This window comes from Ailuropoda melanoleuca, chromosome 9 (genome assembly GCF_002007445.2).
Source record: "Ailuropoda melanoleuca isolate Jingjing chromosome 9, ASM200744v2, whole genome shotgun sequence".
Classification (NCBI taxonomy): Eukaryota; Metazoa; Chordata; class Mammalia; order Carnivora; family Ursidae; genus Ailuropoda; species Ailuropoda melanoleuca.
This window is the reverse complement of record NC_048226.1, coordinates 68689420-68703220: the sequence shown is the minus strand read 5'-3', so window position 1 is coordinate 68703220 and position 13801 is coordinate 68689420. Positions and strand designations below refer to the sequence as shown.

At 38.5% G+C, this 13801-nt stretch overlaps 1 protein-coding gene across 4 annotated transcripts in view; it reads left to right on the top strand.

Moving 5' to 3' along the window:
- Positions 1–8608, top strand: part of ZNF706 (zinc finger protein 706) — an 8972-nt gene extending 364 nt beyond the window's left edge. The window contains exons 1-4 of one of the 4 annotated variants that reach the window (XM_034668385.1): positions 21–278; positions 3490–3626; positions 5570–5677; positions 6382–8608. In XM_034668385.1, the coding sequence (XP_034524276.1) occupies positions 3492–3626; positions 5570–5665 (231 nt within the window). In that variant the 5' untranslated portion in view covers positions 21–278; positions 3490–3491 and the 3' untranslated portion in view covers positions 5666–5677; positions 6382–8608. Of the gene's footprint in view, positions 1–20; positions 279–398; positions 711–3489; positions 3627–5569; positions 5680–6381 lie in introns of those variants that run through there. The other 3 variants (XM_002913979.4, XM_034668384.1, XM_034668386.1) reach the window with 3 other exon arrangements.
- The last annotated feature ends 5193 nt before the right edge of the window (positions 8609–13801 follow it).

The window sequence follows — 13801 nt, the reverse complement described above, 5'->3', positions numbered from 1 at the left end:
GGGGCCGCCGGCCTCCGCCTCCCAGGCGGCGGCCGGCTCCGTCCTGTCCTGGCGCGGGCCGCGGGCAGGAGGGAGAGCTCGGGCGCCTGCCAGGCCCTGCAGGTGGCCGGGTTGCAGGCCGCCCGCGGCCGTGGAGCGGAGCGGTAACCTTATCCCTTGGCGACAGCAGCTGGTCGGTTTCTCGAGGCCGGGGCTGCCCGTGGCTGAAGGGGCCGGGTTTCGGGCAGCCAAAGCCTCCGGGAGGCGCGTCTCGGGCTGGGGTCTGTGAGGAGTGGCGGGGAGGTGGGGGCTGCGTGGCCGGACGGAGGAAGGGGCTCTCCGACGCGGTAGAGGCCGGCTGAGAAGGAAGGTGGGCCGGGATGCAGCTGGGGTCGGTCAAGTGTTGGGTGAAATAGATCTTACTGCTGGTGCTTTCCTTTTCCCTCCCCGAAAGGATGTAGTTAAAAGCTAGGGTCAGGATGTTGATCACTGCCTGGGCCTCCTGGTTTCAGATGGTTATGGAGAATGATCCTACTTCCTGGATCCCAAATCTTTTCTTTTCTTACTCATTTGTTCTGGTTTTAAGAGGAGCTTTGGGGGCAGTGCTTACTTGTTGCCTCCTGTAAGAGCTCTTCATTTTAGAAGAACTCTTTATTCGTTCTACTTCCCTCTTTGCAGCCCTCTCGGAAAACCACGCTACATAAGAGTTACATTAAAAGCCTGCGCTTAAGGTATTTGTAAATGACTTGTTGGCCCTCAGTTTGTCGTGTGTAATTAAGAAGTTGTGCTTAACATTTTGTAGAAAATTCGATTGGCGTGAGAGCAGTTCCAAAGTTGAGCTGTCCAAAAGCAGGTGGCTTGTTCGTTTGCATTTCTGCTTTCAGAAAGGAAATCAATGCAGTGAGTTGTTAGAAGTTAGGGGCCTACCCCACGAGTTTAGACTGTTGATTCGATTTCCTTTACCGGGTTTTCTGTTTTAAAAATAAAAATAAACGACCACAGTCTTTACTTACTAAAGCTTTTATGGTTTTGTTACTGTTACATGACAATGGAAAATGGGTTAAATCTAATGTTTTAAGAGAAGTCCTAAATGGAAAAGTTTAAAAAAAAATGTTGCACATCTCATTACATTGTACAGCTCATTGCATGAAAATGTTATCAAAATAGCTAATATCTTGTAATTGTCGAAGACACTTCTGGAATTGGCATAAAACAATTGAGGTTACCCACAAAATCAGTGTGTTAGCATGCGTAGCAGACATTGTGTAGAAGAGTTCAGATGCGTGAAAGGACTGAAATATTCTAACATAAGGTACTGATAAAAGATGTTATAAAATATCGGGATACGTAAAGATTGAATACCTATTATCATCCAAATCGTACTTAAGTATCCAAATCTTTTTGTGGGAATAGGTTCCATATGCTTGCCATAATATTTGTACTTAAATATGCATTTATAAAGAATACCATTTGGCTTGGGGTTAGTAAAGATTTGGCTTTATAAAAACTAAAATGGAAGTTTAGTTTTCAAGGAGTAACACATCTGGTAATATTTATTATTTGGGAATATACTAGGCTAGCATACTAAGAATTTTTGTAGTTTGTTAAAATATTCAACTGGCTTCTTAAAAAACCGTTGATCCTCTTCTATTTTTTATTTGACTTTCAGTTCTGTGTTAAATATTAGTGGGGAATTTGTTCAAGCAGTGTATATATTTTGTCGTTTCTCTTTTTCTTTTGGGAGAGGCTCATGTGTTTCTATGAAATGCTTTTACTTTATATCCATTGACTAATTAGGTTTCCAGTAAGAAAAAAGCCAGCCCTGTTTTCTGGTAAAGGTGATCTAGATCCATATTATGTTCATATCCTGCAATGATTTGAAAGTTTAAAACCTAATTGCAGTGCTGGTCAAAGGTATATATAGGAATTCTACTTAGGACCCAGTTTCAATACGTTTGAAAAGCAGCTGGGGCAGGTTTAACTCGCGTTGTCTAATAGTCTTTAATTTTTTTATTTTAATTCCTGTATAGCTAACATACAGTGTTATATTAGTTTCAGGTGTACAATATAGTGGTTCAACAGTTCTATACATACTCAGTTTTCATCATGATTAAGTGTACCCTTTAATCCCTATCACACATGTCGCCCATCCCCCCACGCCCCCTCTGGGAATCATCAGCTCGCTATAGTTAAGAGTCTGTTTCTTGGTTTGAGAAGACTTTAATTTTAATGAAGAAGTAAAAGTAACTTTTTCAGTAACTTAATTATTTTTAACCCATTTAGCTTCATTTCAGACTATCAGTAAAAAGTGATTTTCATTTTTTGTAAAGGTATCTTTACAAGGTTCATTCTCAACTGAAAACTAATTTAATTTTATTTAATAATTTATCCAGCAATCCTGCAAAGACCAATTATTTTTTCGGAAGATTTAGGATAGCACAGTAGTTTTATGGAACCTGAGTATTTAAGAGAACAGTTCCCATTGCTCTTAGGATCTCCTTCAGAAGCTTTAGATGAGGGGCGCCTGGGTGGCGCAGTCCTTAAGCATCTGCCTTTGGCTCAGGGCGTGATCCCGGCGGCTCAGGGCGTGATCCCGGCGTTCCAGGATCGAGCCCCACATCAGGCGCTTCTGCTAAGCCTGCTTCTTCCTCTCCCACTCCCCCTGCTTGTGTTCCCTCTCGCTGGCTGTCTCTGTCAAATTAAAAAAAAAAAAGAAGCAGCTTTAGATGACAGCCCTTATTTCTCTTAAAGTTGTAAAAATCTTAATTTACAACAGTGAATACTGGAAAGGGAAAGTACCTTTGCAAAGTGATTGAGCAAATGCTTGCAGAAAGGCACTAAGCTTTTCTGGTAAATTTTTGCAGTTTTTGTGTAGTGGAGTGCACAAATCCCAGGCGTGCAGCTCGATGAATTTTTATAAGTGAACACACCGGTGTAAGCATTACCCAGATCAAGATACAGAACATATCAGCACCCCATAAATCCTCCCTCACGCCCTTTTTTCCGTCACTACCTCCTAGATTAGCTTTGCCTGTTTTAAACTTCATACAACCTATATTCTTTGTATCTGGCTTCTTTCCCTTAACACTGGCTACAACCATGTTGCTATTTGTAACAAAAGTTTTTTTTTTTAATGCAGCGTAGTATTCCATTGTATAACTATACCACAAATTACGTATCCATTTTACTAGTAACTGGCATTTGGATTCTTTCCAGTTTGGGAAACAGGTGCTCTGAACTTTCTTGTATTTTCTTTGAATGTATATGTACATTTGTATTTCTGTTAGATATATACTGAGAGTGGAAATATTAGGTTATAGAGTAGACAACTACCAGTTTCCCACAGTGGTTGTACTAATTTATTCTCTAGTAGCATTGTGTGTAAGAATTTGAAAACCTACACATTATGATAGACACCTCTATAAAGCTTAAGTTTTCAACCCTGAGAGCGTTACCAAAACTTAGGTTACTCTGTATTAATCACTCTAATGCCTCAACTTCTGTTTTTAGATATGGCTCGTGGACAGCAGAAGATTCAGTCTCAGCAGAAGAATGCCAAAAAGCAAGCTGGACAAAAGAAGAAACAAGGACATGACCAAAAGGCTGCTGCCAAAGCTGCCTTAATATATACCTGCACTGTTTGTAGGGTAAGGGGAGTTGAAAGGCATAGTTTTCCTGTGGACACTTCTTTCTTTAGGTGTTGGTTTATATAAGTTACAATTTTGCAACTATGGCAAAATAGTAGATTGGAGAGCTGGTTTTTTTAAGTGTCCATCTTCAGTTGTCTGTTCAACAAATATTTTTTTTGAATGGCTCCTGTGGCCAGGCATAGTTCTCTAGGTGTCAGGGAATGGGAGTGAACAAAGCAAAGTCCCTTTCCTCATTTAGAATAAAGATGTCTTCTTCAGGGCAGATATTGCGCTTTGAACTTTGTAAGGAAATCAGATCTACACTCTTAGTTTACAACTGTGCAGGATACAAGTGAACATATCTCTAGTTATGAATTCACTTTTTTTCTTTACAAAATTCATAGTGGGGTGTCTGTAAAACTATGTGGAGTATATTTACTTTGAGGGCTTTTACTAGAACTAATGTGTTCTATTAGATGCGAAGAATAGTATAGAATAGTATAGAATAACAGCTACTATTGAGTGCTTATCAGGTATTTTGCATGTATGAGCCCATTAATCCACACAACCACCCTATGAGACAAAGGACTTTTATTCTTATTTTACAGAAGAGTAAACTGAGTCATGGGGATTAAATAACTTGTGCAAGGACCCAGCTAATACAGAAAAGAGCTGGAATCTGAACCCAGGCAGTCTGGTTCCAGAGCCCACCCTCTAGACCACTGTACCACACTGCCTTTCAAAGATGTTTTTCTTGGGGCGCCTGGATGGTGCAGTTAGTTAAGCGTCTGCCTTCTGCTCAGGTCATGATCTTGGGGTCCTGGGATCGAGCCCCGTTTTGGGCTCCCTCCTCAGCAGGGAATCTGCTTCTCCCTATCTGCCCCCCACGCCCCGCTTGTGCTCTCTCTCACTTGCTCGCTCTCTCTCACTTGCTAACTCTCTCAATAAATAAAATATTAAAAAAAATTTTTTTTCTTAAATTCCAAGCTGGAGTCTCCTTTTTGCTTTTTTGTTTAAGCTCAGCACCCTTGAAGTTAGTCAATCGATGTCCCAAAGGAAAAAATACATGGTGAGGTTGGTCAAATACATATGCATATATATGCCATACGTATAAATAATGTATTTTTTTCCAACGCCCTACACCTGGGTAGGGTTGTGGGAAGGGATCTCAGTAAGACATGATTACAAGACTGAAGTTCATCATCTGAAGGCATTCCTGATGAAACAGATGTTTCTGATTACATAAAAGTTCTAAGAGAGGAAATCTATTACATTAAGTGTCTTGTTCATACTGAGCTTTGATACACTCAAAATAATGAAATCGAGCAACTTTAGATTCTGTTTGGGAAGGGGCAGGGTAAAAGTAAATTTCGTGAAATTACTGATGAGTAAATACTTTGACCTAAAAGTACTAGAGCGGTTCACCTATTTAAAAACTCACAACAAAACAGCAAAAACTTATTTCATGTTTTGTTTCATCGAATGGGCTAAAGAATAAATAATCGAAGGTCCTTGCCTAGGGAAGTTGGTATAGTGTAGCATTTGAGAACTGAAGTACTAGTACTAGGTTAAAACAAGCCTGGGCAAATTACACTCTAGGTTTTAGTTTCCTTATCCTGTGAAATAGGGAAGGATAGCAGGAATTTAAGATTACGTAGGAAGGTTCTATGAGAATTCGGGTAGCCTGCTTAGCATAACGTGTTAAGTAAATGTTATCTGTTTGCTGTTAATCAAACAAGCAGAATATTTCATTCTATGTGACCCACCCTTTCTTTGTATGTGAAATGTGATATAATCTCTTTATTACAAGGTCCTTTTTCATATGCCAGCCACTAGTTGCAGGGACTTAAAAGTGTTTTGAGATAATTGTCTATCATGAGCAGGCTTGGGATTTGAAAAATTAACAATTTTTTATTTCATGAATAAGATCTCTTTTTTCCACATTTTTTTTTTTTAATTAGACACAAATGCCAGACCCTAAGACCTTCAAGCAGCACTTTGAAAGCAAGCATCCTAAGACTCCACTTCCTCCAGAATTGGCTGATGTTCAGGCATAAAGTTGTTTACAGGTAATTGACCTTTTTGTCTTTTCGTTTCCTAATGTCAAGGTTGTATACAAGAGCAAAATTATCTTCTGTGACTGTGAATTTAATGTGTACCTTCCAGCTGAGATTTTATTGCTTCCCCTTTTTAAGTTAATGTTTACCTTTACAATTGTTAAAAGCCCATTTTCCCAAACCAGATCTTCTCAATGCCTCTGAAACACCCAAGTTTTTACTACTGTAGCCCAAAATGGGGGGATGAGGTGATGCTGGCCAACTCTGGTCCAAGAATGGAAGAGACTTACCAGCTTAAAGAAAATAGCAATTACAAAGGCATTTGAGGGTCTTGCTCCCAGAAATGATGCAGAACAAGTTCCTGAGTGCCTTGGTGCAGGTATTTTACTTCCAGGATCTAACAGCTTCTGAGTGCGTTGGGGCACATGGCAAGTGGAGGCATACACTATGTCAACTTGAGAGTTGCTTGAAAATAATTGGTGTGGTTGGGTTTGTGTTTTTTGTTTTCTCTAAGGTGGTGATGGTGTGAGATAATTATTTCTTTTTAAAGTAAATTCATCAAAGATTTGTTGTTTATAAAATCATTGACAGATCTGCCAGACTAACTTGATAGCTTATGCATGTGGTGCATTTTTCTTAAGACATTTGAAATGCATATAAGTTGTATTTGTGCAATGCTTATTATATTCACTGCAAATTTCATTTATGTTTTGTAGGTGAATTCATGACACCTTTGACTCTTCTACTGTCTCAGACCTTAGGTAACAAACCTGCAGCTGCTTTTCTAACAAACTGTTGATCAGCAAAAATAAAGGGGCTACAGAAACACTCATTTTTATGCTGTTCCCTTTTGGGCTTCATGCAAAGACAATTCTGTGTAAATGTACAGTTGACTCTGATTTGGAAATCTGAAAATCAGTCCATCCTTGTTATAAAAAATTTTTTTACAATTGTAATTATATTGATGTTCATATTGTGTAAAATAACTCATTTAATAAAGTAGTACTTTGATTTTACAACATCACAGGTTAAATGGTTCTAGAAATTCTGTTCTAACTTTCCACATTATTTGCCTTATGAAAATCTAATGAATTCGTCAGCTAGAATTGCAGGTACAATTCTTATCTCCCTCTCTCAGCACAGTGGCAGGTTCATTAGCTAAACTAGAACAGACTCATTCATACAGTTTTACTGGCAGCGGTTGATCTAGGTGAAGAATGACTTACCTGCTGCCTTAGTATATTACCATCATGTGTCATTTACCCTTCTGATTGTTTCCTGTGTTTGAGGTTGGAATATTTCAACTTGCCACATGACCTGGCCATAGCTGCCAGCCGGGAGTACCCTGTAGATGACTGATAAATTCCTAGTGCGTTGGATTTTCAGTGAGCCCTTCTGAAAGAGTAGGTTCTGAGGCATATGCCATAACGAAATCAGTAAGGCTGTCATTGAATACAAAATACGATGGATCATATGTGAACTGGTAAAGCTTAATATATTATATAAATTATACCAGATTCTTTCAAAATTCTTCAAGTGCATTAATTGGAAATTAAAACTCAACTTTTGAAGGACTTTTTGGAAGTTTAATGTTTTGACCAATTTCATGAATGGTTTTTCATTAACAGGAAGATTGGAATGACTTGCTGCTGGGTTAATTCCCAGAACCTTCTCCCTCCTTTCTTTTGTAAGTGAGTAGTTGATTTTAGGAGTTTACTTTGTGCTGGCTCCTAAAGTCAAAGACTATACAGTGTGACTTCTGTCCGAACTAGAAAAGAATTAAAATAGGCCAATCTCCACATCTTTTGGCTCTGAGGGTGGGGAAGTGGGTTAGTTCAGATGGATGAGGTGAATCCTACCCAGTTAAGGAAGACTAATTTTAGGGTTCTTCTAATTTGCTTTTGTCAACTATTAACTTTACTAGTGAAACTGCTGTAACTCTGTTTAAATTTTAAAGTTAATATAATAGGAAGAACACTCAACTATTTACTGGTAATTGCTTAGAGCCACCAATCCAATCCTGTAGATTACAAAATGCATTCCCTCTTTCTGCTGTAATTCATCACTGCATTTGTTTTGTAGCTGTGCATATTCTGCCCACCTTGTTTGACTTCACTGTAAGTTTCAAGTAAGATATTTACAAGGAAAAGCTTCAGTGGCAATAGTTTCTTAGCAACTTCTATTACATTCTTACTTTAAAATAGTCATTTTTTTTCATGTATTTAATTTCCTGTTTCAGATTTAATATCTGTTATTTCCTAATATGTTCGTACAGAACATTAGAATTTGCCTGATTGCTTGTGGTGGGTATTATTAAAGTTCTGGTTAAATTACAATTTAAAGTTTTTAAAAGCGCTTTGACCATGTGTATGTTTACATTTAGTAACAAATCATTTAAAAACCATTCACAAGTTTTAGTTCATTTTTTTTTCATTTTTGCTGACTGTAATTCAGAATAAAAGCTTTTTGTTCTTGTATTTAACCCTTTTTTATAAGCAGCTGAAGACACCATATTTAACTTTATATCACAGTGATAGGAAAATAGCTGCATTGGTCTTGCAGAAGACATTAATTCTCATATTTCTTTTGTGTAAGGATTATTAGTACAATCCCTTTTTATTATGTTTGAGTTAAATCTGCTCTAAGGGGAAAACTACAATTCTTAAGCATCGTCATTATTAAATTTGAAGATTCTTTAACAGATCACAGCAAAGTTCATTATAAAACTGTTATGGTGTCTTCAAAGACTTTAGAAAATCTGAGACACAGAGAGAGAATTGGTCCGTTTGTATTCTGTATTTCCATTAATTGCCAAAAGAAATGGGGTTAAGATTACATTTGTTTCCATTCTACTTCCTATGGATCTACATCCCCATGTTTAACTGACACACTGGGCTCAGTTGTGTGCTGTAATGTCTCATTAAAGAAGATATTAAAGAAAACTAAACTAGTCTAATTTCTTCTACGTTTTAGGAGATTTTTATATTGCCTCTTCCCATTTTTTTTTTTTTTTTAATTTCTCAACTCAGAGTTGTCTCTTGAGTGTAGAGCTCAGTCATCTAAGGGCAGCAAGAGATTTTTCATTTCTCATTGTTTTTCACGCATTTGGTCTATTTTAGGTGTATAGAATACTTGAGAGTGAAAGGGAAAAGTTGTCATTCTGCAACCTTCCTGTAGTGTAAGTTGTTGGAAGGGGGAAGTAATTGGCTATTAATATAAAAATAATACTAAAATGACATAGGCCAGTAAACTGAGATAACAGTTTGGTTTTATCTAGCTAGTTAATCACATCATAATTCAAATCTAAGATGTAGGTAGCATGAGTACAGTCTTGTTTTTCATTTTTATTAGTATGTGGAAAATATAGCGTCTGTTTTAAAAGGTAGTTAATAATCAAGGCCTTTTCTATAATACAGTGATAGTCACACTCTAAACTGTAACTGCAATACTGTATTTAAACTGAATTACTCTATTTGTGCTAGATTTTTCATTTTGGGGGGGTTTTTGGTTTGGTTTGATTTTGGTCAGACACGTACTTTTTCGAGTGTATAGAAATGAAGGTCAACAGTAGGGGGTTGTGTTTACTGTGACTTTACAGTCTGAAATCTTTCAGGCTAGCCAAATTTTATCTGTTGTAATGTTTCAGAAGCCCTTCCTATGTGTAGGTTTAATAAAACATCTATATACTTTATTGAGAAAATAGATGTTTTATTAATAAAAGTTCAACTTATCTTTGTGGATTACCATATTGAACTGAAAATTGAATGTCCTCTCTTATTTATTTGAGAGAGAGGGAGAGAGTGCACAAGGTGGGGGGGGTAGTGGGAGGGACAGAGGGAGAGAGAAAATTTTAAGCAAGTTCCATGCCCAGTCCAGAGCCCAAAGCTGGGTTCAGTCTAAGGACCTGAGCCAAAATCAAGAGTCAGATGCTTAACCGATTGAGCCATCCAGGTGCCCAGAAATGTTTTCTATTTTAAATGTTCTTTAGGTAAGCTATTTACTGAGTTAACATCTTTTTGGAGTTGTTTATTTTATTTTGGACAGCCATTCTGTAGCCCCAATTTTTTGTACATAGCATGGCTCTAAATTTAAAATCTGCACATATGGAGCCAGATTTCAGTCATTTATTTGTATTCATATGGGCATATTTACAATGTGAAGTGATTATGTTAAAATCATACTACTTTTTTTTTTTTTAAAGATTATTTATCCGACAGAGATAGAGACAGCCAGCGAGAGAGGGAACACAAGCAGGGGGAGAGGGAGAGGAAGAAGCAGGCTCATAGCAGAGGAGCCTGACGTGGGGCTCGATCCCATAATGCCGGGATCACGCCCTGAGCCGAAGGCAGACGCTTAACCACTGTGCCACCCAGGTGCCCCAAAATCATACTACTTTCTAATCATTTTTTATGTATACACCATTATTGTTTCTATACATGATATCATTAATAGCTTAGATTTTTGTAGACCAAATAAGTACCTCACTTTATCACTGTCTTCTGTCTTGTAAAATTCTGAATGTGACTTGCATTTTGGATTCTATATTATTAAAATTTTAATTAGTAGGAAATAGGCCAACATAGTATTTCTTCCATAACAATGTAACAGTGTTTTTCAAAATTAGGTCTGTAGAGGGTGACCGTACATCCTGGTTTGCCAAAGACAATCTTGGTTTAAATATTAATTTAGTATTAAATATCAGACTTACATTAGATTCTAAGGTGTTTCCTTATAAATCTTCTGTCTGAACTGTCAGCCAGTTCATAGGTCACGTTTGTCAAACAACTGGGGTGGTTTTTAAAAATGTGCATTTTTGAGGCGCCTGAGTGGCTCAGTGGTTAAGCGTCTGCCTTTGGCTCAGGGCGTGATCCTGGCGTTCTGGGATTGAGCCCCACATCAGACTCCTCCTCTGGGAGCCTGCTTCTTCCTCTCCCACTCCCCCTGCTTGTGTTCCCTCTCTCACTGGCTGTCTCTCTCCCTGTCAAATAAATAAAATCTTTAAAAAAAATAAAAATGTGCAATTTTTTAAAAACCCTATGGTACCCAGAAATTCTTACTCCTTAAATGGGAACATGTGGTACTGGCAAGGTTTGCCTTCTATCTATTTTTATTTAAGGTTCCCCCCCCCCCGAGACTTAAATATCTGGTCAGATGAACTAGATTCCAAAACCTTGAAACACCTTTATTCACAGGCATTCATATAAATTTAATACTGTTTGTACTGAGTTCAGACTTTTATTTCCTGATCATCTTTTCACCCGGAGGACTTATGGGAAATGGCCAGTTGGGATTAGAGGTATTGCTGCTTAGTACAGAACACTTATACTGAGGAAGGAAGGGAGATCTGCAGTCCTGGCTGTGGGTTAGACATCCTCCGGACTAATAGCAGTGAACCACTTAGGACAAATCTTATGATTTTGATATAGGATGCTTCTATGTATTATTTGATCTATATCTCTGCAATTTTCTTTTCTTATAAACTCTTAGTTTTTTTAAGACTTTATTTATTTTGAGAGAGAGCAGGAGCAGGGGGAGGGGCAAAGGGAAAGGAAGTAGACTCCCCCCTGTGCAGGGAGCCCCAAGTGGGGCCGATCCCAGGAACCTGGCGTCATGACCTGAGCTGAAGGCGGACACTTAGCCTACTGAGCCACCCATGTTTCCCTAAACTCTTAATTTTTGAGTACTTCCGGATTTACAGAGAAGTTAAAAAGGAATAGTATAAGATTCAGCTTACCCTATTGTTACAATCTTATATTACTGTGGTGTGTTTATCACAACTAAGAAACCAGCAGTGGTATATTACCATTTATATTACCATTACCAGTTTGTCTATTCATCTTTTTTTCTGTTCCGAGATCCAGTCCAGAGTGCCACATTGCATTTAGTTGCCATTTCTCCTTGGTCTTTTGTGGTCTTTGGTGAATTCTCAGTCTTCTCCTTGTTTTTCATGACTTTGACAGTTCTGAGGTATGTGGAGATATGTTGTATAATGTCTCTTAGCTGAGATCTGTTTTTTTTCTCATGACTACATTAGGGTGCTGGGTTTTAGTGAAGAAGAGCACAGGTGATGTGCCCTTCTCATTGCATCCTGGGGGTAAATGATCCCCACATGACATCACAGGTGATGTTAACCTTCATCATTTGGTTAAGGTGCTGTCTGCTATGTTTCTCCTGTGGAAAGTATTTTTTCCTTTCCATATGCTGATTTTTCAAAGTCCAGCCCTTAACTTAAGGTGAGTGGGGATTTAGCTCCACCTCCTGGAAGGGAGAGTACCTATGTGTATTATTTGGAATTCTATATGGAAGATTTGTTCTCCCTGTTGTTTATCCATATGAACTCTTAGTTCAGTATTATTTATTTTGTTATTCAAATTATTTCAACTTTGGCCATTGGGAACTCTTTTCAGATTGGCACCTATATCCTTTTGCTATGCCCCCTCCTTTTTTTGAGCATTTCCTTATTTGTACTGCAAGAAATTCCTGCTCATCTTGTATTTTCTCTGCCCCAGTCCTCAAATGAGCCATTTCTCCAAAGTCCTGGTTTCTTTTATTGGAGAATGGTATGTAAAAACCAAGATCTGGCCATTAGGTATGAGGTTTGCTTCTTTTTTTATTTCTATTTTTTGTAAGAAATGTTAACCTTTTTTTCCACCACTAGCTATTATTATTTAAGGGTTGTAGGGAAGAAGAGTATCCTTACCCCAAAGTCTTTAGGGGATGAGCTCCCTGCACATCATTAGTCAGGCATTGTCTTTTTTTTTGGTTGTTTAAAGAATTTTTTTAATTTTGTTTTCTTTTCTGAAGCATTCTCTTTTAAGTCGCCAGGATATTTATTGAGAATAATACATGTTAAGTTGCCTTATGAACTGTAAAGCATTATATAGAAGTAATTCATTATTATGAAAGAAATATAGTAAAGGTCCTTTATCTTTAGAAATTAAAATGCATTTTAGGAAATAACATTTATTTACACGATTGTAGGCTATATGTTTAAGTGTTTGGTGTGTTTTATAAACAAAAACTTCAACAGGAATATATAGAAGGGAGATGACTTGTGAGTTGGAGAGGTTGATTTGTGCCTGGAAGGTGGGGAGTCAGCTGGTGAGGAGTAGGAGTGACTAGGAGAATCCAAATGAGGGTGGCTGAGTGAGCAAAAGCTCAATTAAGCACATAAGGTTTCTTTGAGAGAAAGGGAGTAGGCCAGCCAGAGCATAAGGCTTGTGAATGAGAACCTTTGAGACCCTGGATGAGAGTGGGAAGCAGTTATTAGAATGGGACTAGATTGTGCAATGCGTGCACACTGCAGTAAATAGTTCAAATTACTCCCGACACTATTGGGACACTTGCAGGGTTTGGGACAGGAGAATGACGCCATGGTAGGAAGACTAATAATTACTAGTGAAATATTCTGTTGGTGCTTTTTTTTAAAATATATTTTTAAAGGTTAAACCCAATCTTTTTTTAAAAAGATTTTATTTATGTATTTGTCAGAGAAAGGGAGAGTGCGCTCAAGCAGGGGGAACAGCAGGCAGATGGAGAAGCAGGCTCCCAACTGAGCAAGGAACCGAAGGGGGACTCGATCCCAGGACCTTGGGATCATGACCTGTGCCAAAGGCAGATGCTTAACTGACTGAGCCACCCAGGTATCGCAAGATTTTATTTATTTGAGATACAGCGAGAGCGAGCGAGTGTAAGAGAGAGAGCACAAGCGGAGGGGAGAGGCAGAGGGAGGAGGAGAAGCAGGTTCTCCACTGAGCACCACTGATCAGGGAGCCCAACATGGGGATTGATCCCAGGATCCTGGGATCATGACCTGAGCCAACAGCAGATACTTAACGAACTGAGCCACCCAGGAACCACCCCCCCCTTTTTTTTTTAAAGATTTTTATTCATTTGTCGGAGAAAGAACACAAGCAGGGGAGCAGCAGGCAGAGGGAGAAGGAGGCTTCCCACTGATCAAGGAGCCCAATGAGGGACTCGATCCTAGGACCCTGGGATCATGACCTGAGCCAAAGGCAGACACTTAAGCGACTGAGCCACCCAGGCGTCTCCTGTTGGTATTTTTGAAACAGATCTTTTTACTACCTTTTGTACTTTCCTTGTTTTCTTTAACAGTATACCTGTCCATAAGTTAAC